This window comes from Sylvia atricapilla, chromosome 4 (genome assembly GCF_009819655.1).
Source record: "Sylvia atricapilla isolate bSylAtr1 chromosome 4, bSylAtr1.pri, whole genome shotgun sequence".
Lineage (NCBI taxonomy): Eukaryota > Metazoa > Chordata > Aves > Passeriformes > Sylviidae > Sylvia > Sylvia atricapilla.
The window spans coordinates 47,386,800-47,408,044 of record NC_089143.1 but is presented as its reverse complement, the minus strand read 5'-3'; the positions used below and the strand labels follow the sequence as shown (position 1 = coordinate 47,408,044).

The 21,245-nt window shown below is 40.1% G+C and overlaps 2 protein-coding genes across 3 annotated transcripts; both read left to right on the top strand.

Annotated features, from left to right (window-relative positions):
• Window positions 1-58: 58 nt before the first annotated feature.
• On the top strand, window positions 59-4,904 carry GAR1 (GAR1 ribonucleoprotein). 2 transcript variants are annotated; one of them, XM_066317825.1, is made up of 7 exons: window positions 59-122; window positions 1,332-1,522; window positions 1,603-1,757; window positions 2,609-2,668; window positions 3,075-3,210; window positions 3,971-4,081; window positions 4,386-4,904. In XM_066317825.1, exons 2-7 carry the CDS (start codon window positions 1,345-1,347, stop codon window positions 4,397-4,399), a joined length of 654 nt encoding a protein of 217 aa, XP_066173922.1. In that variant the 5' UTR covers window positions 59-122; window positions 1,332-1,344; the 3' UTR covers window positions 4,400-4,904. The 2 variants fall into 2 exon arrangements, with proteins under 2 accessions (XP_066173922.1, XP_066173921.1); XM_066317824.1 differs by having other exon boundaries at window positions 4,383-4,904.
• A 5,733-nt stretch (window positions 4,905-10,637) lies between these two features.
• Window positions 10,638-20,574, top strand: RRH (retinal pigment epithelium-derived rhodopsin homolog). The gene is made up of 7 exons (XM_066316845.1): window positions 10,638-10,743; window positions 14,087-14,277; window positions 15,833-15,932; window positions 16,609-16,762; window positions 17,121-17,289; window positions 19,352-19,530; window positions 20,425-20,574. The coding sequence occupies exons 1-7, from the start codon at window positions 10,638-10,640 to the stop codon at window positions 20,552-20,554; spliced, it is 1,029 nt and encodes a 342-aa protein (XP_066172942.1). The 3' UTR covers window positions 20,555-20,574.
• Window positions 20,575-21,245: the final 671 nt, after the last annotated feature.

Sequence of the window (21,245 nt, the reverse complement as noted above, 5' to 3'; positions counted from 1 at the left end):
AGTGCGGGAATTATTGGGATTTTAAAGCTGTTTGCGACAGTGTCGGCCGTCAGGTGCCCTTTCATTTACGGCAGGCAGTCCCGTTTGCGGCAGCGCGGGTATTTCCGGGCACGCACGTGCAGGTACGTCCCGCGCGGGAGGGGACAGAGCCCGTGCCGTGGCCGTCCGTCTGTCCATCTGTCTGTCCGTCACCCCGCAGGGATGCCGGGGTCCCCCCGCCCTGCTTGCAGGCCGCGTTCCGCGGGCCCTGAGAGGCGCTGCGGGAGCGCCCAGTGCGGGCGAGCCCGAGCAGTGCGGCCTCCTGAGGGAACCTGCTGAGGTTTAACGGGGCCGCGCGGAAGGGTCGGGGCGACTCCCGGTACCGACACAGGCTGGGGAGTGGACAGAGGGGGAGCAGCCCTTGAGTGCTGAGAAGAACATAGGGGTGCTGGTGGGTGACAGGATAGACATAACTCAGCCATGGGCACCCCCAGCCCAGAGAGCCAAACCTGTCCTGGGCTGCATCCAGAGCACTGTGGGCAGCAGGGCCAGGGAGGGGATTCTGCCCCTCTGCTCTGCTCTCGTGAGAGCCCACCTACAGTGCTGCATCAGCTGTCGGGTTCCCAGCACAGAGAAGACGTGGCGTTTTTGTAGCAAATCCAGAGGAAGCCACGAAGGTGATCACAGGGCAGGAGCACCTCTCCTCTGCAGTTAGGCTGAGAGTTCGGCCTGAAGAAGAGAAGGCTCTGGGAAGATTTTATAGCAGCCTCCCAGTGCCTGAACGAGGCTACAGCAGAACTCGGGAGAGCTCATAGGAATAGAAAAAGAGAAGACAGTTTTAAACTGAAAGAGGGTAGGTTGAGATAGGATATTAGGAAAAAGTTCATTACTGTGAGAGTGATGAGGCACTAGAACAGGTTGCCCAGAGAAGCTGTGGATGTCCCATCCCAGGGACCAAGTTGGATGGGGCCCTGAGCAACCTGTGGAAGGTGTCCCTGCACATAGCAGGGGGGTCAGAAGTAGGTGACCTTTAGGATCCCTTGCAAGTCAAACCATTCTATGATGTTCTCACTTTGTGCTACTTGTGGGGCAAGGGACTGTCATCAGCCTTTATACAGATGAGTGAAAAAAGTGTTGGTCTCTGCTAGTCACTTTTTGCGGTTGGATGTTGCAGTGGATGACATCTTAGGTGTAAACTTGATTTTTCATAGGCCAATATGCTTCAGTGGGGATTGAAAAGGATGAGCCATGAAATTAACAAACCAGGCTGACAGCAGACTGTACAGCAAATCAAACGTGATGTCTTTTATATCTTAAACAATTGATTTTTTTTTTTTTTGTTCACAATGAAGGAAAGAGTTGAGAATGTCTTTTCGAGGAAGAGGAGGTGGAGGAGGCAGAGGAGGTGGCTTTAACCGGGGAGGAGGTGGCGGTGACAGAGGTGGCTTCAACCGTGGAGGACGAGGTGGCTTTGGACGGGGAGGTGGAAGAGGAGGCTTCAACAGAGGAGGATATGACCAGGGCCCTCCAGAAAGGGTAGTTTGTAAGTTATACGCAGAAACTTGGTTTATTTAATTTAGATTGTCTGCTCCAGCTCTTCAGTTTGTTTGTTCTTTATCTTAGTGTTGGGAGAGTTCATGCATCCCTGTGAAGATGACCTAGTTTGTAAATGTAAAACAGAAGAGAACAAGGTGCCCTATTTCAATGCCCCAGTGTACCTGGATAATAAGGAGCAGATTGGAAAAGTGGATGAAATATTTGGACAGCTGAGAGACTTTGTATCCTTTAAAAAAATGTGTGACTTATAATATTTGTTTTTTTTAAAAAAATTGGTTGGATATTAAATGGGTTTTTTCTTAGCATTTTAAAATAGTTCAGGGTTTGGCTACCAGTTATTTATGAATCTTGCTGCAACTGTTGGTGTCAGTAGGTGCTAGATTCACATTAAGTGCCTGTCTTAGAGCTTTTTGGATATGACAGAGTGTGCTTGAGGTCAGTCAGAGATTTGCACTCTGTACTGATGATGTCTTTTGGATCCATGGTGGTTCAAGTTGTTACTTTTTCTGGCTAACTGACCAAATTTTCTGCTGTAGGTTACTAAGCCATAACTAAGTTGGATCAAGGGCCTTGGAGTTTTTTTGTGCGTTAGGGGACCTTGGTCATGCTCGAGCTCATTCTTTAATTATAAAGTGAGTTTATACTAAGCTATCCTGTTGCTTATTGTCCAGTTTATTTATTTAAACAGCCCATAAAAGTGCGATGTGCCAGGACATCTCTAGCAAAGCCAGCTTGACACAGACACTGGGTACATTCTGTTGTCACTGTCAGATGGACAGAATCCATGACAAAAGCAGGATAGCTGGGGGAATAACCCTGTAACATGTCGGTTACAGACTCAGCCTTTGTTGGTTTGTTGAGCACCAGTCACTAGCTCTATGCATTTTCCTCTTCCACATTAAATGTGAAGTAAAATGTGCAGGTTTAAATCACTTTTAATTGCAATTGTGATGAAATTTAGTTGAATTTATAAAATACTAACTTAAAAAATGTCTAAATGTTCCTTCTGTATACTGATCAAGATCAGTTTTTAATGTTTTATTACTGCAATTCTCCTTAAAGAAACCAACAGTACTTTTCAGTGAAACTGTCTGAGAACATGAAAGCCTCTTCATTTAAAAAAATGCAAAAGGTAAGTCAGTCTCAGTAACAGAATTTTATTGAATGTCATCAGTTAGCTAAATCTAATTTTTCAGCAGATAATAAAAGCTTTATTAAGTGTTTAATAACTTTAAAAGCTGAATGTCCTTTGTAAATGTAGGAATTAAGTTCTTCATCCTTTTAAGTTTTGTGTTTGCCACATTATTCCTTCTCCCTGCCCCACAAGAAAAGATGTAACAAAATCACACAAATATCACCTATATTTTAGCAGCTTTTTAATTCTGTGATTTACTTGTGTCCTTTCTCTATTTGGCTTTTTGCAGAGGACAGTTTGACATAGTGGGATAAGTCCAAACTATGGATATTCATAAAGGGAGATATTAATGTGCTTTTTAGTCTTGGTATTTTGAAGGCCTAATGGAAATCTCTTCCTGCAGTTTTACATTGATCCAGCAAAGCTGCTGCCTCTTCAGAGATTTTTGCCAAGGCCCCCTGGAGAAAAAGGTGCTCCCAGAGGAGGCGGTAGAGGAGGACGTGGTGGTGGACGTGGGGGAGGAAGAGGCGGTGGTAGAGGTAAGATCGCAAGAATGAAAGCTGCAGAGTGTTGAGTTATTTGAGGTGCCATGGATTGCTTTGGTCATTTGTTCTGTGGAATATTTGTGTTTTGTTTTCTAAAGTTGCTGGTGAGTACTGGAATATCAACAGCTGTATTGCAAATAAAAGTGTTTCCATTTGACTTCATAGAAAAGGCAGTGATACCTTTAAAGTGGTGAGACTGTCTAAATAACAGCTCCAGAGCACAGGGAGGAGAGAATGCTGTTTTATAACAAAGACAGAAAGCTTTTTGAACATCACCTGTGATGTACTCTTCAATTAAAGCTGAAGTTCATTTTTTCTTACATCACAATTTCTGGCCTCTTTTCCATACTCTGCCCCTTTGCAGCAAGGCATGAGTATTTCAAAGTGGTTTGGTTTGTTTGTTTTTATGTTCTGTTGAGTTGTTATTAATAGATAATAATTACTAATAGTTGTAATGAATTACTGGTTAATATATGTGATTCATTTTTTGCTCTTGTGAAAGAGGTCAATAGTTAAGTGTCTTTAATATTTTGGATGTGGTATATCAGATATAGATTAGCAATTCCTAAAATGCTGCAGATGTCCCTAGAAGAAGCAAGGTACTAGTAATTGACCTGGTAACTGTCCAGCAATTGACAGTTTCTGTTTTTTTGTTGTTGTTCTTTTCATTTCAGAAGCTGTCAATGAAATAAATTGTTGTGCATAACCAAGAATTTATATCCTCTTTAAAGGGTAATTTCTTTCTTTTGTTCAGGAGGATTTGGAGGAGGCAGAGGTGGAGGAAGAGGAGGAGGATTCAGAGGAGGTCGAGGTGGAGGAGGAGGAGGATTCAGAGGAGGAAGAGGTGGTGGAGGAGGCTTCCGGGGTGAGTGTGTGGGTTTTACGTTTCAGTAATAAGAATAGCCACTGATTTCTAACGCTTGTTAAACGGAATGTTGTGATTTTTAATGTCTTGTAGATGTTTATAGTTCTATGCAAGAGATTTCTGTGCATCCTGGTAGTTTAAACTGAAGCACAGTTTAAATTAAGTACTCTGCATTTGTCGATGCATGTTGTAAAACCATGTTAGTTTTTCTCATTCTGTCAACTCTTCCAATATTACATATGGAATTTGCTTTAAACACAACTAAGATAAGAATTGTTGGATGTATTGTTTTTTCTCTTAGGAGGAAGAGGACATTAAAAATGGAGCCATGAGTATCTCCTCATTGTCTTATCATGTCATCTGCAGAAGTGAAGAACCATGGAAAATTTTTATAAGGGACCCTGAAAATCTATTTATAAAGAACTTGAAGCTGCAAAGGACAATTATTTTTACATTTAATGACTGTTGATGGGTGCATGAGGAGAGTGTGGCTGCAGGTGAAGAGATGAAGACGGCGCAGAAGATGTGTAAACTTTTCTAACTAAGCCACAATATGATGTTGTTCTTAAACTGTTTGTTTCTGACAAGCAGTGCAGTCAATGCTTAACTCCGTGTTGGAGTTTGGAGTAAGCAATCAGTTGAAATGGGTTTTCAGAAGACCCTACAGGTTCACTGTGTGCGCATACTTCAGTGTGAACCTGTACATGACTGATTCCTGGTTCTCTTCCTCCTTTTGTACCGAATCTTCCGGGTTGCTCTGAAATGGACATGCCATTTAAACAACCTTTGTAAACCGTTTTTTATAAATTAAATTTCAAACTTTTGTGTTGGTAGTTTTTTAAATGCATAATAATTTATAAGAGAGAAGACAGCAAAGTATATTTTGTATATTTTTCTGTATAAATATTAGTGAAAGCCAAAGGCATTAAGACGTAGTCTTCTTAGAAGCTACTGTCTCATGAACAAGACAAGGTTAGTACTATACTTCAGTCATCTAACGGTATCTAATTACACTGATATTAAAATGCTAAAGGTTTTTAATTGGCCCTGCATCCCCCCTTAGACTGTTTCTCTTGAGGTTTTGTTGTCCTGGTGCTGCACCTCTGTCGTGCTCTGGGTTTGTGTGGAGCTGAGATTAAGTAATCCATCATAGGGCTCCTCTGCACACAATGCTTTCAGTTATGTATTGCCTAGAAAGGCATGACAAAGTCTGAACGAGTCTTTGGTCTCTTTAAATGGAAGCATAATGAGCATTGTTGGAAAAATAGTGACTCTGTCTTCCTAAGGATGGAGGAGACCAGGGTGCCTCTCTGCTCTGGAACTTTGGAAATAAAATAGGTGAAAATAGGACTTCTCTGGATTTCTTTCATTTGGAGCCAGGAGTCTAATCACAGACTTTCCTACTAAGCACTTTTGAAAAGGGGTCTGTAGAATACTGTATGTGCAAGTATTTTGAACATGTTGAAAATGTGTGTGAAAAAAGTTCCTTTCAGGATTGATTGCACTGTTAGGTTTTTTAATTAATGAATGCAGTAACAGGCAGTTTAATTATGTTAGCCTTCTGCTTAACAAAGGCAACAAGTAATTTTTCACTACCAGGATTGTGTAGTTACTGCATGTTTTAACAAACGTGACCATTACTTTTACTAATGTTGACCAAAACTTAAAGGAGTGTAAAAAACAAACGGTAAAGAATTCATTTAAATGTAAATAGATGCTGCAGAGGATAATAGATAAAAATGTTCTTCAGCTTAAGAAAACAAAACACAGCATTGAATTTCTGCTAGGTCTGCTTTTGTGAGAAGAAGCTGAGTCTACTCTTAAACCCAGGAAACGAGGGATTCCATTTTTTTGTCCCTGGTATTGCTACAAGCCTAGCTTTAGCCAGGTCAGTTAAATCCAGAACTGTGAGAATGATTAGGTTTTTGTTACTACGCATTGCTAGGTCTGAGTGCCTCAGGGCTTTGACTTGTGGCTTTGTAAAATTGCCTTTTATCTAAATTCTTTGCAAGTGTTTGCCTTTTGGGCATTCCGCATTGCAGCTGAGCAGCACAAACCAAGTGCACCTGCAATGTCAGTACTTCAGTAATGTTTGCAGCTGGATCCTCTGCTGTGCTGGGTTTCTTCACTGGTGCTTCAAGAGTGGGCACCTGGCTCAGATCTTCTTTCCTTACTGACTTTGGAAGACTAACATAACACAGTCCTCACTCTGCCACCCAAATTCATGCTGCTCTTTAGGGACCTGCTTTCTGCTAGGGTGTCGGAAGGCTCCTGCCATGACCTGTGCAGTGCACGCTGTGACAGGCAGCATTTGGCTGCAGGCAGTGTTGCCTGGCAGCGCAGGAGTAGACAGTGCTGTCTCTCAGCAGGTGGAGCAGTGAGTCAGCCTAAGGCACTGCCTGGGCAAAGCAAAGGCTTTGACCTCTGTGTGCAGAGGGGCTAAACAGCAATATTAATTGCAGCTCTGGAGGAAAGATTGGCCTCTTGGTCATAGGGAAGGGATTGCAGTCCCAATGGAGAAATGCATGAGGATCATTATGGCATGGCCTACGCATACAAACAATGCTGGATGGATTTTATGCAAATATCCAGAGAAAACTTACAATCTTAGATCACCACAGAGGTGTAGAGTGTTCTCAGGATGGAAGAGCATATGAGGAAACTGGATGTGCTTACCATATGATGGTGCCCTTTTTTCCTTCTCCATTCTGAGGAAGGGAGTATTTGCAAGGCACAGTCAGTCCCTGTTCTACATTGTCTTCTCTGTGTCGTGGTGTGACCCTGCTCTTCTAATATAAATAAGGTGCTGACAGTAATAGATGAAAAATCAGTCTCAAAAAATTAAGATGTCTTGTCTGCAGTGTAATGCTGTAATGAACTAAGACAGGTTCTCTAATTTTATATGACACCTTTCTCTCAGTTGTGAGCTTCTAATTCAAATTCTAGCTGGGTCCGTCACAGTGCTCCTGATCCTAGTTAGTGAAATGTTCTGGTTTTATTTATGTGCGTTATTACAGATACTCTGTGTTGCTGCTGCAGAGAATAGGAGAGGGGCTCATGGGTGCTGTGACAGAAATAGGTATGTTGGCAGAAATGGCAAATTTCAAGTAGTTGTAGTGGCTGGGGAAGAAAAGTCACAGTGCAGTCTGAAGTGAGGGGAGTGAGGGTAAGGTGTTAGTGTAGGCTCTGGATGATAGTTTGGTGTCCCCTTGTATTCATTCCTCTTTCTTGTAGTCTTTGGGGCACATATCTGGACCATCTAAATAGATGCCTGCCACCTGCTCCAGCAGCACAAGGAGGGTTGCTGCCCTGGAAATTCCTTTGACGCTCAGGTGGGTTTCAGAGCAGCTCAGTACACAGCAGTAGTGGTGTCACCTACCTGTGTCCTCCTCCACTGCCATGGCCGTGTTTGAGCCAGGTGTAGGGTCTGACTTTCAGCTGATTTTGTAACTGACACCTGGTGCATCGCCAGGATCAGATTGCTTACAAGTTTGCTTCTAAATGAAGACCTGGAGCATTTTGTCTATGCCAAGCAAAATTTTGGGGTTAATTTTTTTCTATTTGGGATCTAAATCCTCCTTAAACAGAGGATAATACATGGAGGTGTATTGTAAAGCTTAGATTGTTACCTATTGAGAATGGCTTTAGTGCCCCTGCATTCATTTCAGAGTTGCTAATTTTCCATGTGTTTTCTGTAGATGCTGGAATAGAATGGCTCGATATAGTTCATAGATTTGCTGTGTTGCTTCATCAGAGAAATTTAATGAAGTGCAGAAAATAATTGGGAACTTTTCATGTAAGTCTGCGACAGTGGCAGTTGTAGAACAGGAAAGATGTTTTCTGGCACTGACTTGTAATGTGGATGTTTGCCTGAAGAAACGCTGGACTGTCACACATATACTGCAAAGTAATTTTCAGCTGTGTAAAGCATTGTCTTGGCAAGAAACAGTATTGTTTATTAAAAAAACCCATAGTGGCTTCGTGATGTGTGGCAAGTAAAAATCGTAGTGGAGTCATGTATTTTTCAGGGCTGTCAGCTGAAAAAGCAAAGCTTTTCCAATCAACAGTTAAAGTTGGCTAAAGACAGTTAAGTCTAGTAAAAGTCTCTGGGAACGAGGAGAAAGAGGCAAGTTATTAGTTTGTTTGCCTTGGGGTTTGAACCATTTGCGTCCGTTTGGGAAAAGATTAAGAGGACGTTTGCCTTAGAGAGCCCTCCAGCGGTGGAGGGCGTAGTAAACGTGGGAGGGGTTGGATTCGGGATGGGTTTTTGGCTGGGTTACTGATGGAAATAGGAAGAGGTTTGGAGTGGCTTTTGCTTTCCAGTTCATTTATTTTTAATGCAAATTTCTCTACTCGCATCATTCATGCATTGATATGTATTTTACACATAACTGAAAGCAGCTTGCTAAACCTCGCATTGCCCCACATATATAGACGCATGCAAATTGAAGAATGCATTTAAATAGAAGTTACATTTTCCTACTGGTCTGGAACAAGTGGGAAGGAAAAGTGTCACCTGACTTGATAAAGTGCCCCTCTGACCCCTGTAATGCTATATTACTGAAGGATAAATACAGCCTGAAGTTTTGGATTTTATATTCTTATACCAGTATAAATAAGCAATGTGGTAAGACATAGTTTATCTGGCTTAAAAGCTGTGGATTATTTTTATACTTCAATATTTAATTTATTGTTTTATCTTTTTGGCTTTATTTTATAAACTACAGTGTTGCAGAAAAAATACTTGCGATGATGTCTGCCTTCAGTTTTGACTTTTCTCTGTCAATTCTAGTTGCAGTAAAATTAGTCAAATTTGAGAAGAGACAGAAACAATTGGTACATAGGAGGGACTGCATGTATTAGAAAGTTTTAGTTGAATCAACAAGTATGAAACTTCTTTTGTTAATTGCTACTGTATATCTGGAATCCTAACGGAGTAAAAATAGTAATGGTTTGCTTTTCTGAGACATTCAGCATTGCAAGCTCTGGCTTCTGTGGAAGCTGCAAGATTCTGAGGTGCTTTTGAAAATCTTGCCAAAGTGTCAGAGGAGGAAAGCAAAGATATCAAATTATACCATGCTTTTATCTTACAGGGCAGGACAGTGTTGCATGAGGAAAGTGGCTTTATTGCCAAACAGATCGTCTTTCCTCTTACAACACTCCTACACTGTTCCTGCCTAATCCTCTTCTGACAGGAAAAATACTGTAATAATACAAATACCCTGAAAGCTGTGAGTGTAGATGTGGGTCATTAAAGAAAGTGTTTGCTTGTGGGACTGTGATGCGAGATTGTGTGTAGCAGCGATGACTAAACACTGTGACTGCACAAGTTTATATATAAATTTTCATACCTTTTTATTCAAAAGATACGTGCAAGATGTTTGTTTTGGAGAACTGAGGACTGGGAGGGAATGCTTTATGAGTATTTCACAGGTTAGAGGAAAGAGAAGTCTTCAGGTGTACTTTCTATGAGATGACTGTATTCCTGTGTCACTGCACCCTTATTGCTGCTCAGAAGGCACAGCCCTAGCCCCACAGCCTGGGACTTGCTTGACCTACCTGTGAACCACATACAACTGAAGAACCACTGGTGCTCATCTTTGTCACTTTTACACCCAGTATGAATACTGACTGAAGGCAAAAACTGTATGAAGCAGGACTGAGGGGGAGCAGCTGCTTTCTGCAGCAAGGACTTACTGCAGTTATTATTTTTGCAAGGTTTTTTTAAAAAATCTTTGCTTTGGTGTGCTGGTACTTCATCACCAAAGGGAAGAAAACATGAACTCTTGCTGCTCAGATCTTTGAAAACTGCTCAGTAAGATGCTTTGGGAAATTTGCCCAAAGTAAGCTTACATATGTTGTGTTTAGGGGAAGGAGGCATGTTCAATAACCATTTTCTATAGACGGGGCTATTTTAGAAATGTAGCAGCTGAGTTTTCTGAAAGTCATTCTTCGCTTAGGAAAATACTGGAATGTGTTTTCCTTGTGTCTTTGTCAGAGAGTTTAAATCAAAGAACCTTGAAGAAGTCCTTAAAGATTTGAAGGGATGGGCTTTAGAGTAAATGTATCCTGTCTTTAAGGAAACTGACATTTGTCTCTTCATGTTGTACCGCAGGTTTTTGTGCTATGCATGATGATGGGAATTAGTTCCAAGCCAGGCTGATGATTGATTGAACTGAGTCAACTTTAGTTGAGGTTTCCAAAGCATTGCACAAGAGGTTTGAGGGGAAAAAGTTTGGGGGCATGTGACAGTTAATCTCATTAGCAGTAAGAATGAAGTTTAAGCATACTGTTCAAAATTTACTCAGTTCTGTGCAGCTCTTTGTTTTAATTAACAATCTCCTGCATAGATTGGGAGCGTAAACTTCTTTCCACTTTAGTCCAATTAAATCATGCTTGGAAGCTGTCAATGGTGGGGGAACTCCTCCCTACTCTCCTACTTTTAATTGTTCAGTGAGTCTGTTGAATAATGAAAGAATTTGCCTGACAGGATTTTGTCGTGTTTCCTCTTCTTGATGAATTATTGCAGAGGATAGACGACAGTCTTTTGTCGAAAATGCATTGGAATGACTCATCCAATTCCTCAGAAAGTGACAATGAAGCTCATTCAGCCTTCACACAGACTGAGCACAACATAGTTGCAGCTTACTTAATAACAGCAGGTATGGGTATTGGCAAATTGTTGCGTAACTTTTTAAAATAGAACTTGTAGATCTGAATCATTTTGTACAGTAACAGTGATGGTATTTTATTTTGTCTTAGACAGCTGTCTGATGGCTTTTCTCCATGCTTACTGACAAGTTAACAATCATCTGCCTGGCTGAAATATGCAGAAACGTCTGAAGTGTGCAGAATCTAAGTTTTCTGCTCTATATTTGAAGACAGCATTGTGTCTCAAAAATACATTTTGTTGATATGTAATTATAGAAGAGAGTGAGAATTAGTTTCTGCCAGCTTGCAAAAGAGATAAAAATAGGGCATAGCTGTCACATCTTGCATTTTTCTGTGATGTGCTTGAAGCTATCTTGAGATTTCTCCTGGGCCACATGTTTGTAGTAATATATGTGTAGTCTGAGCATGTGAGCGGGTGTCTGCTAGGGGGATGTAAGGGGAAGGGTTGGAATGTGACTTAGAGGGAGGGAGCTGGTCATTAATCAGAGAAGAGCAAATTCCAGTTGCAGCTGTATTTTTCACCAATGACACGTGTTAGAAAAGCACGCTGTGAGGCTTCACATCATGTTTGTTCCCTGTGACTGCAGTGGTCTTTGGCTAAACTTGAATGATTATGGAATTATTTTTATTTGCCCCTTAAAAACTTGCTCATTGTATAACCGCAACTTCTTCGGTAGTGCTTTTCTGAAGCATTGAGTGGCAGTGTAATGAAAAATCCACCTAACCAAAACTGAAACCTACTGTATTTAAAAACAGGCCTTCTATACATTTATTATGGAAAATCAAATCAGTTTAGTCTTTATTCATTGGCTGTACCAAATTTTTTCCCATGTTGTAGTTAGATATTAAAATATGAATGTATTTCACATTTACATGAAATAGTATTGCTGATGGCTGCAGTTTATTTAGCATATATGTCTGAAGTGGTATCAAAATGCTGTTCTGGAAAAATGGGTATTTTTGGATGCAAAGACAATAATTTTTTTAAAGGTGTTTGGAGAACTTAATAGAACAGCTACACAGAGCAGTAGGCTTCTTAAGAAGCTGTAGAGATAAGTATTGGAAGCCTAGATATACCTCTTATATTTTTATTAAAAGTGATTACGTAGTATGTAACAAGGTGAATATTTTCAGATAGTTATGGTCAGCTGGTAATTGGGATCAAAGCTATCGTTGGTGATCATAGGGTATCAATGGAATTACTCAGAGTCAACCCATCTCTTCTTTTTTAGTCATGCATGGAAATGAAATGTCTTGAGGGAAAAAAAGTTGGATTACTTTGTGGTTTTAGGTTTTTTCCATATTTTATTTCTAATTATAGTTGGAAGAGTCTAATAAATCTTTACTTTCTTAATGAAAAATGTTTTTGACAATGAAGTCCATAAAATATTTGCAAGTATGATTGATTGCTTTGCAAAAGCCTTATCACAACAAGTTTCACATCTAGAAGATTTAAGCCTTGTTAATAAGCAGATGTGTAAGAATAAAAATGAAGCCTGGGTACAGCCTGGGTTTGTTGTTATGTCACTCTCTAAAAGATTTAAGTGTTTCTCTCTTGTTTTCTGAGAAGAAAATAATTCTTAAGCATTACACTGGTCATTGTATTAATTTTTGTAATGACAACAGGGATACTGAGGCTGCAGCAAGCTATGCTGCCTCATGGATGTCTTTCTGCTTATAGTGGTGAAATGCTCCAGTGTCACTTTAAAATGCTAGCTGGAAAGGTAAATTCCATGTTACACATGTACCTGATTTTTTACTTTGATGCTACTACCCAGCATTGCCAGGCCCCACCCTGAACTATGTCCGTAAGCACCATACCTACACATTCCAAACGATGGCAACTCAACCTCTCTCTTGGGCAGCCTTTTCCAGTGCTTGATAATCTTTCCAGTGAAGAAATTTTTCCTAATATCCAAAAATACTCTTCCCTGGTGCAACTTGAGGCCATTTCCTCTCACCCTATTGCTTGTTCCTTCTGCCCCCCACCTGGCTTCACCCTCCTTTCAGGTGGTTGTAGAGAACGATAAGGTCACCTTGACTCTCTTCTCCAGGCTGAACAGCCCCAGCTCCCTCAGCTGCTCCTCATAAGATTTGTGCTCTAGCATTTGGACCAGCTTCAATGCTCTTCTTATGGGCACTTCTTAACTGCTGTCTGGAGAAACTTCGTTCATCTGCTTGACCTGTTGCTCAGAAACAGAGAAGAGATAATTTCTTCTATCTACATGGTTTTTTCTAACTTCGTTCAAGATAGAATCCATCTTCCATCTTATGCTTTGTTCATCAAAACATATTTGTTTTGCTTTATTATTTGTTTATTTTAGTGATACTCACATTTTTAATGAGTATAGGTTCCACTTTTTCTTCCCTGTTTTTTGTTGCCTTCCCTCTCCCTGCCTCACCTTTAAGTCTGGACTCCGAATTATTAAGTATGTCTAGATGGATCTTTTCTTCACTCTGACGATATGAGCTTACAGTCCTGTTCTAGGTCTGATTTCATTACTGGTAGCTGTAATATCTGTTAAAACATGCCTCATAAGAAGCTTGTATTATTGAACTTGTCTCTTTTGCTCCCTCTCTCCCAAGAGATGGCATGCTATCTGTCAGCAAGGAGAGCAGACAGAACTGGCACTGCAAGTGGTTTTTTTCTTACTATTATGTTGATTTCAGATCAGATCCTCAGCTCCTTGTTTATTTAAATTTTAGGAGCACATAGGATCAGTGTAATTCCTGAAATGTGTGAATATACGAAGCTGATAGATGATGGCATCTGTGTGGACAAAAGATGTTGGACCTTCAACACGAGACCTGCACCTGAGAACAGGCATCCTTGGTGATGTTAAAATAGAGATAGCTGAGGGTTAATTATGATTTTGCCTCATTTGATTTTAAAATTACTGAATCTCAGGGATTAGCTGGGGCCTTCTGCTTGATCAGGTGCATAGGGTGTTTTTTCCAACACTTCTTTTTTCCTAGTCACCAGCCTGCATTTTTCTTTACCATGGAGGTCAGCACTGTACTTGGTGACCAGAGTGTTTGAAGTGTAATCCTAGATGCATTTGAATTTCTGCTATGCTTCTTGTCATGACATCAGAAGTCTTAGGTTTGGCAAACACTCCAGTGTTGGTGCTTACTGAATCCATGTGAAGGTTACCTGATTGGAAAAGCTCTTTTTCTCTTTTTCAGGTGTCTACACTCTTTGCAAAATTGCACTTGACTGAAAAGAAGTCTTTTTTGGGACTTACATATTACAATAGGCTGCATTTTCTTCTGCATGTGTATTACTGACTGGTTAGTACCTTTTGCAAAGCTTCCCTCTTTCTGTTTTTACAGGAGTGATAAGCATTTTCAGTAACATCGTTGTGTTAGGCATCTTTGTTAAGTACAAAGAGCTTCGGACAGCAACCAATGCAATTATTATCAACTTGGCTTTTACTGATATTGGTGTTAGTGGCATTGGTTACCCCATGTCTGCTGCCTCAGACCTGCATGGAAGCTGGAAATTTGGATACACCGGATGCCAGGTATTGCAATTCAGTTAGAGAGAAAGTTTTCAGCACTTAAAAGCAAACTGAGAAATAAGTAATGGCTCCACCTTGTGTTATTCTAAGAGAGAAGGCAGAGATGCAGAATCTGACTCTGGACCTGAAGCTGATGTTCTGTGATGTCAGCAATTTCTGGAGACAGTATTTTGTGTGAATTTCACTTTAAGCTTATATTGACAATCTTATATCTATCAACCAGGCATTTAAAAATGTCTTTAAGAAGGCTTACAAAATCAAATCCTGAAATGGAGATGATTATAGTAGTACAGGCACATTTGATGATTTTACTGATAGCTAGAAAACTTTGATTGTGGCTACTGTTTTGATGGTAAGCTTGACAGATCTTGGTGAGTTCTGCTTGGCAAATGCGTGCCCTTTTTTGGATGGAACTAATAGGATATCCAAAGTGAAGGCCTCTAAGGCTTTTGGTTTCCATTAAAGATTTAGCCTACTTTTAAAAGCTGTCTATTTTTAAGAATAGACTGACTGAAAAACATATAGTCCCACAGCAGAGAGATGGCGGCCTTTGCTCACTGTGTATTGTGATTTTAATTTACATTATTGATAGACTGTTGGGCTCAAGTGCCCAGGAATATGAGTAGTAATGTGATGGCATATACTGAAAATGTGTCATAAGGCAAACATTTTGGACATTTACATAATGGATGTTTATCACAATCTAACATCACTTGCCTCAGTAGACAGTACCTTCAAGCTCAAAATTAATTATTTGGCAGGAAGCCTCACTTCTAACATCTTTGGATCTGGATTGACTTGCAGTGTGTTCGGGTTGATGAGAGACCTCACTGATTTGAGAGTTAGACTACTTGAAACACAACTCATGTCAACCTAAACCAAATGAATCCTGTGATCTGAGATGGCAGGATGCCATGTGGTTCTGTTATAACTGCTGGTGCCATGTGCTCTGGCTCAGGGCTCTGTATTACTGGGGTGCCAGCGGTAACACAGCCCTCCCAGTCATCATTCCTGGTCAGGTTTCCCAAGGGATAACAGGGCTGATGCATTTGGGGCATGTTGGGATTGCAGCATGTATCGCTCTGTGCAAAAGATCTGACACACAGAAAAAGGGAGTCTGAGGGGGGAAATCAGTGGGCCACATCCGTGAAATCATCGCAACAGATGAAAGAGTGATATTTCAGATCCTCACATTTGCTAAAGCTGTAACTCTTTCTGATGGACCAAATGCTCCTCAGGTTTCCTTGACATGTATTGAAAACATGAAATAACCCCCTCCAAATGCTCAAAATTTGCTGATTGAAGGACAGTGTTTCTTTGATTTTGAGACTGCTGTCTTTAGGATTTCTAATGTGCACGCAAGCAAGTGCTTTTGAAATGTTTGCTTTTTAATGAGCCACCTTCAAACTGCCTGCATTGAATCAAGACCTTAAAGACCTTGCTTATGGAAGAGAACTCTGGCTGAATTGTGCTGTTTCAGTACAGAGATTTGTGTTTGTGTGTTTAAAAGATCTCTCAGAATCTTTGAGATTTTCTTGCTTGTTTGTCTTAATTTCAGATCTATGCTGCCTTAAATATCTTTTTCGGGATGGCGAGTATTGGTTTGCTGACTGTTGTTGCTGTTGATCGTTACCTGACCATCTGCAGGCCTGATATAGGTACCGACTTAGGGTCAAAACTCAGTCACTGCTGGGAGGAGTAAAATTCTGGTTTGATTGTATTGTTTTCTTATGAATGACTCCATAGTTACAGTGCTGGGCAGAACTTGAACCTACAGTACCTGGTTAAATAAGTTACCTAGCTGGCATACTGTTCATTAAAGTGAAAATTTAAATCATTAGGGTGTTACTCTGTTTATAAGTCGTGTTTTCAGTCTTTTGAGGACCACATCCATATAAAGAAGCACACAAAAAGCCTCTGGCTGTGTGAGGTTTTGACCTCTGTCACGCAGGTGTGTGCAGCTATTGTTGTTAACAGCACCCTGGGTGTTTTTCTCTACTCTGTTACAGCTGTGTTGTAACAGTTAATTCCTCCCCTGCAATATTCCAGGGATGTATGTGAACACAGTGTTGCATAATAAGCTTTTGGCGAGGGATTGGGATCAGGTATAGCCTGTATGCTGAGCTGGAATGGGTGATGGTGTTGAAGTGGCTTTAAAGGCTGCAAGGACTGAGATGTCAGTCAGCAGAATGAAACCGGTATTCTACAGTGTGTGGGACTGCGAGCCTTAGAAAGGGTCTTTATTAACTCATTATGTGCTTGCCACATGTGCTTGGAAGCCACTTGTCAAGCAGCAGATGAGAAGGGTTTGTGACTGTCTGTGCTTGGCTGCAGGAAGAAGAATGACCGCCCGGAGCTATGCCGCTCTCATCCTCGCTGCCTGGATAAATGCAGTCTTCTGGTCCTCCATGCCTACTGCAGGCTGGGCCAGCTATGCTCCGGACCCCACTGGAGCAACGTGCACAGTAAATTGGAGGAAAAATGATGCGTAAGATTCTCCCTCACACTTTTATTTTTGGTGGCTCACTGAAGTCTAAGGTTGTTTAATTCACCTCTGTAGGAGTGTAACCTCTTTCTGAAGTATGAAGCAAAATTTTTAACAATAGAAAATAACGTAGAGCAAGTCTAGGAAAAAAACCCCCGTAGGAGTTGAAAACTTCAATACTTGTAGTTTCTTATTAAAATACTTGTAGGACTTATTAAAAAAAATAGCTAAAGAAAATTTTCCGTATTATTTTAGAGCTTGTTACAAAACATCGTAATCAAATCAAAATACCAAATTCTTTGGTAACTTTTCCTGGATGGCTATTTGTAAGTTACTCTCTTTTGTTTTTCTGTCTTATCAGGTCCTTTATTTCCTACACAATGAGTGTAATTGCTGTTAATTTTGTTGTGCCCTTAACAGTCATGTTTTACTGTTATTACAATGTTTCCCGGACAATGAAACAATATGCCAGCAGTAACTGCCTGGAGAGCATTAACATAGATTGGTCTGACCAAGTAGATGTGACAAAGGTAAATGAGTCTATTTTTTGTTTTAAGCATGTTCTTTGTATTAAAGTCCTATTGGCAAAGGAATGGCACAGCCTTTTGGTTCCCTGTGTTTATTTTTTTCTTTTATACTAAATGTTAGCTGCGTCTGAGCCTTGGTAAAAACTCTTAGCTTGACTTACCACACTAGATTCTTTACTTTTGGTCTAATACCCTTTCCAGATGAATGGCTGCTTTGAAGGCTGGGAACATTGTGAATTTTTCTTGCCTCTCTCCTCTGTCATTACCTAGAAATGCACCTCTAAGGTGCCCTAGGAGAACTTTTGCTCTGTGTCTGCAAAGTCCTTAGGCTTCCTGCTTGGTTCACAGATGTGTCTGGTCTGAGATGAATTGGTCAACTCTCATTTGAACTCATGGCCTAGGAATGAGAGTCCATTTCCAGCTCTCAAACTGTAATTCCAATCCCTTGTTCTTTTCATTCTGTTGGGCTTATCTCTTATGTAAGCAGTAGCAAATGTGAGTTATGCATGAAATGATATATCCTGACTGGAAGGTTGACATTCCTTTAATGTATAAAAGTCCTTGAGAAATCTTGAAGTTCACCAGCTCCTTTGATTTTTTGTTAAGATGTGATTTATGGTTGGGCGTGATGAAAAAGTGAGAGAGGACTGGACAGAAGAGTATGTACCTATGTTTTTGAGTTACTTATCGGTGCAAACAGCATTCCTTGGAAAACTTTCTCATTGCTAAATTGTGAAGAACAGTATTTTTACCTAAGAAGAGTAATTTGAGTGTTTTACTTTTGTGAAGAACTTTCAGAATACTTGAAATTGAAGACTCAGTTAAAAACTTGGACTTGTGTTTGTGAAGAAAATGCATTTTTCCTATTTTGCAGTTGAAGACACAAAAAGAGGAAAAAAATTAATGCTTTGGAGTTAAGCAATATCCTTCTTTAGAACTAGATTACTATCTGGTTTTTGCAAATTAGCATCCTCTAAGCTTTCTATGCACCAAACTTCTAAATGTAAGGGTTCATTCTTACATTTTGGTATTGTGTTTGGTGTTGTGCTTCCATTTAAATAGGGATCTTCTGTGCGAGTCACTGTGTATTGATTGTGCTCAAGAGCAACTCATACAAAGTAGCTGTTTACTTCATGTTTCTCATTTTGTTCCTTTCTGAAAGACTTACTCGGAGCATAGGTGAGCAGCACTAGGGAATCTTAGTACTGTGTGTACACAGTGTTCACACAGCCCTGCAATTTTGGTTTGCTTTCTAGTGGCTTGTTTTGTCCTCTTGATTCATTTGAGATTTCCATTCCAGTTTCCACCACTAATTCATGTCCCTGACAAAAGCCAGAGAAGTTCTGTCTCAGTTGATAATCTCTCCTACCTTCTACTACCCCCAGTTTATCACTGTCCAGATCTTGCTGTGGCATGACATGTCCTGGGGTGTGAGCCCCAACCCGCTTAGGTTGTTTTCTCTGCAGGCAGGCAGAGAAGACATGACTGCTCAGATACCTTCTCTGTATTATACTTGAACCTGTCTGTAATGCGTCATTCAACCAAGCAGACACTTCTGGGTTCCTTAACTACATGTCCTAGAACATTTGCTTTCTTTTATTTAATGATACCATAATTAAGCCTTATGAAACTTTTTTAACAGCCTTATTAAATATTTGGCTTAAATTTTTGTCTTTGTTCATATTTATTGCTTGTAATAGCATGCCAGAGTGGCTTGTTATGGGTGTCATAATTCATGTGTGAAGTCCTCTCTGGTAATTGAAACTCCTGATGGGCAGATTTAAGTAGATTTAAGTAAGATTGAGTAGTGCTGATTTTGAAGGAATATTATATGTAATGAAATTACACCATGCCAAACACATGGCAGTGAGGTGTGCTATTAAATCCCCCAAGTGAGATTTCAGTGTAAACTGTCAGAATGTGTCAGGTGTGCTTATTTATATATTATTTCATTCAGGATAGCTCTGTTTTCACTAAGGTGCACGTGCTTTTGTTACAAGGTTTTGTTGTGAGGTCTTCAACTTGAGGTAATACTGGTTATGTATCTGTTCTTTTCATTTTACAGATGTCTGTTGTAATGATTATAATGTTCTTGGTGGCATGGTCTCCATATTCTATTGTGTGTTTGTGGTCTTCCTTTGGAGACCCAAAGAAAATTTCTCCTGCAATGGCCATCATAGCTCCTCTCTTCGCAAAATCTTCCACATTCTATAACCCCTGCATTTATGTCATTGCAAACAAAAAGTAAGTGTTCTAAAATTAGTACCAGTCTATTTCATCATTTTTGCATACCATATCTGAGTATATAGAAGGATCACCTCGAAAATATGGCAAGTGAAGAGCAAGGGGTATGCCACTGTTAATTTACTGAAGATGACCTTTTGGACAGGAAAGCCTAAAAAAAATTGTTGTGGTGATCATCAGAAGATCCTGAATTGATACATAGTTTTGGGAACATATTGACATAGCTTTTGAAAGTTCCATTTGTGTTTTCTCAAGGAGATTCAGTATGGAATTTGGGTAGTATCAGTAGTAGACTGGTTTTAATGACTGTGGCCAAAGTGTGTGCGTCTTAGTGACGTGTAACTTGTGTAGATTTTCATGTTTGATTTGGGGTGTATCATATTCTGACGGATTAGCATGGATTGACCCTTTTCATTAAAGTAAATAGGTTAAGCCTATTCTGATTTGAGCAAGTATAACAAATGCTCTAATCAAGCCAGTGCCTCTGACTGAGGACTGTGTTTTGCAAAGAGGTATTTTTCCTGTCTCTGCTACCAACCCTCAAGCAGAGCCTGTGATCTCTGCCTAGATGAACACACCTGATCCTGCTGGAATCAATAGAAAAACATCTGGGTTTTTCCCATTCTATAAGTTAATCTTTGTTGAGTGCTCTCCTGAGATAAACAAAAAGCTGCTGTGATCTGTATTTAAGAAATTAAATTAGCTTTACACTCTTGTACCTGGAAGTGAAAAAGACCTAGTTCCTTTTGAATTCCAAATACATGTTTTTTATTAAGAACATTCTACTTAAATTGAAAACTATTGCCATGGGTAAGACCACCTTACAGAATTTTTCCCTTTTGTTTGGTTCTCCAGCTAATGATCTTTCTGTGTTCCCTTTCTTGCCCTTTGCAGGTTTCGGAGGGCAATCCTGGCAATGGTGCGGTGTCAGACGAGACAGGAGATAACCATAAACAATGCCTTGCCCATGAGTGTATCTCAAAGTGCACTGACATCCCAGAACTCCAGTCGTTTGCCTGCATAAGTTATGTGGAAAGGAGTGAAATCTGGGTTCAAGTTAATTCATCTTTTGGACAATTTCTTCTTGAATAATAAGCTTTCCCAGCTAGCTGTTTTGCCTTAGTCACAGTAATCTTTTTAGAGAAGTTAAGGAGACAAAACCTGCCAAGGCTTTAGTTTTTGAGAGTGAGGTTTATGGGTCCAGTATGTCTGTCCCAAACAAAAAGGGGTAGCAAAGTGACCACTGTGACTCTTACAGAGTTAGACAAGGTGACAGAGGGGCCGGCAAAGACAGAAGTGCAGAGTTCTTAGGTTCAGTAACCCCAAGTTTTCCCTATGTATTAATTCCTTTCATGAAGTACTTTCCACCAGCTTCCCTTGAAAGTTTTCCAGACTTCAAATATTCTGGATACTCCCTACAACTGAATATTTTCATACCAAATGTCCATGTTGATATGCTTTGCAAAGTTCTGTTTCTGTGAATATGTTAGGGTATCAAAATATCTACACTGACTTCATAGAATCTTTTTATTAGGTTTTAGGATTTTGAAGGAATTTCAGCATATTTAAAGTATTTTTAAAAATATGATTGGCAGAACCAAATTAAATTGTAGTAAAACAGCTCTTGTTTTGTAAGTAGCATGTTTCTAGTGCTGTGACTGCACATCAAATCCTGAAAATGTGACAAATTGTACCCTAAAGCTTCCCACTTGGGA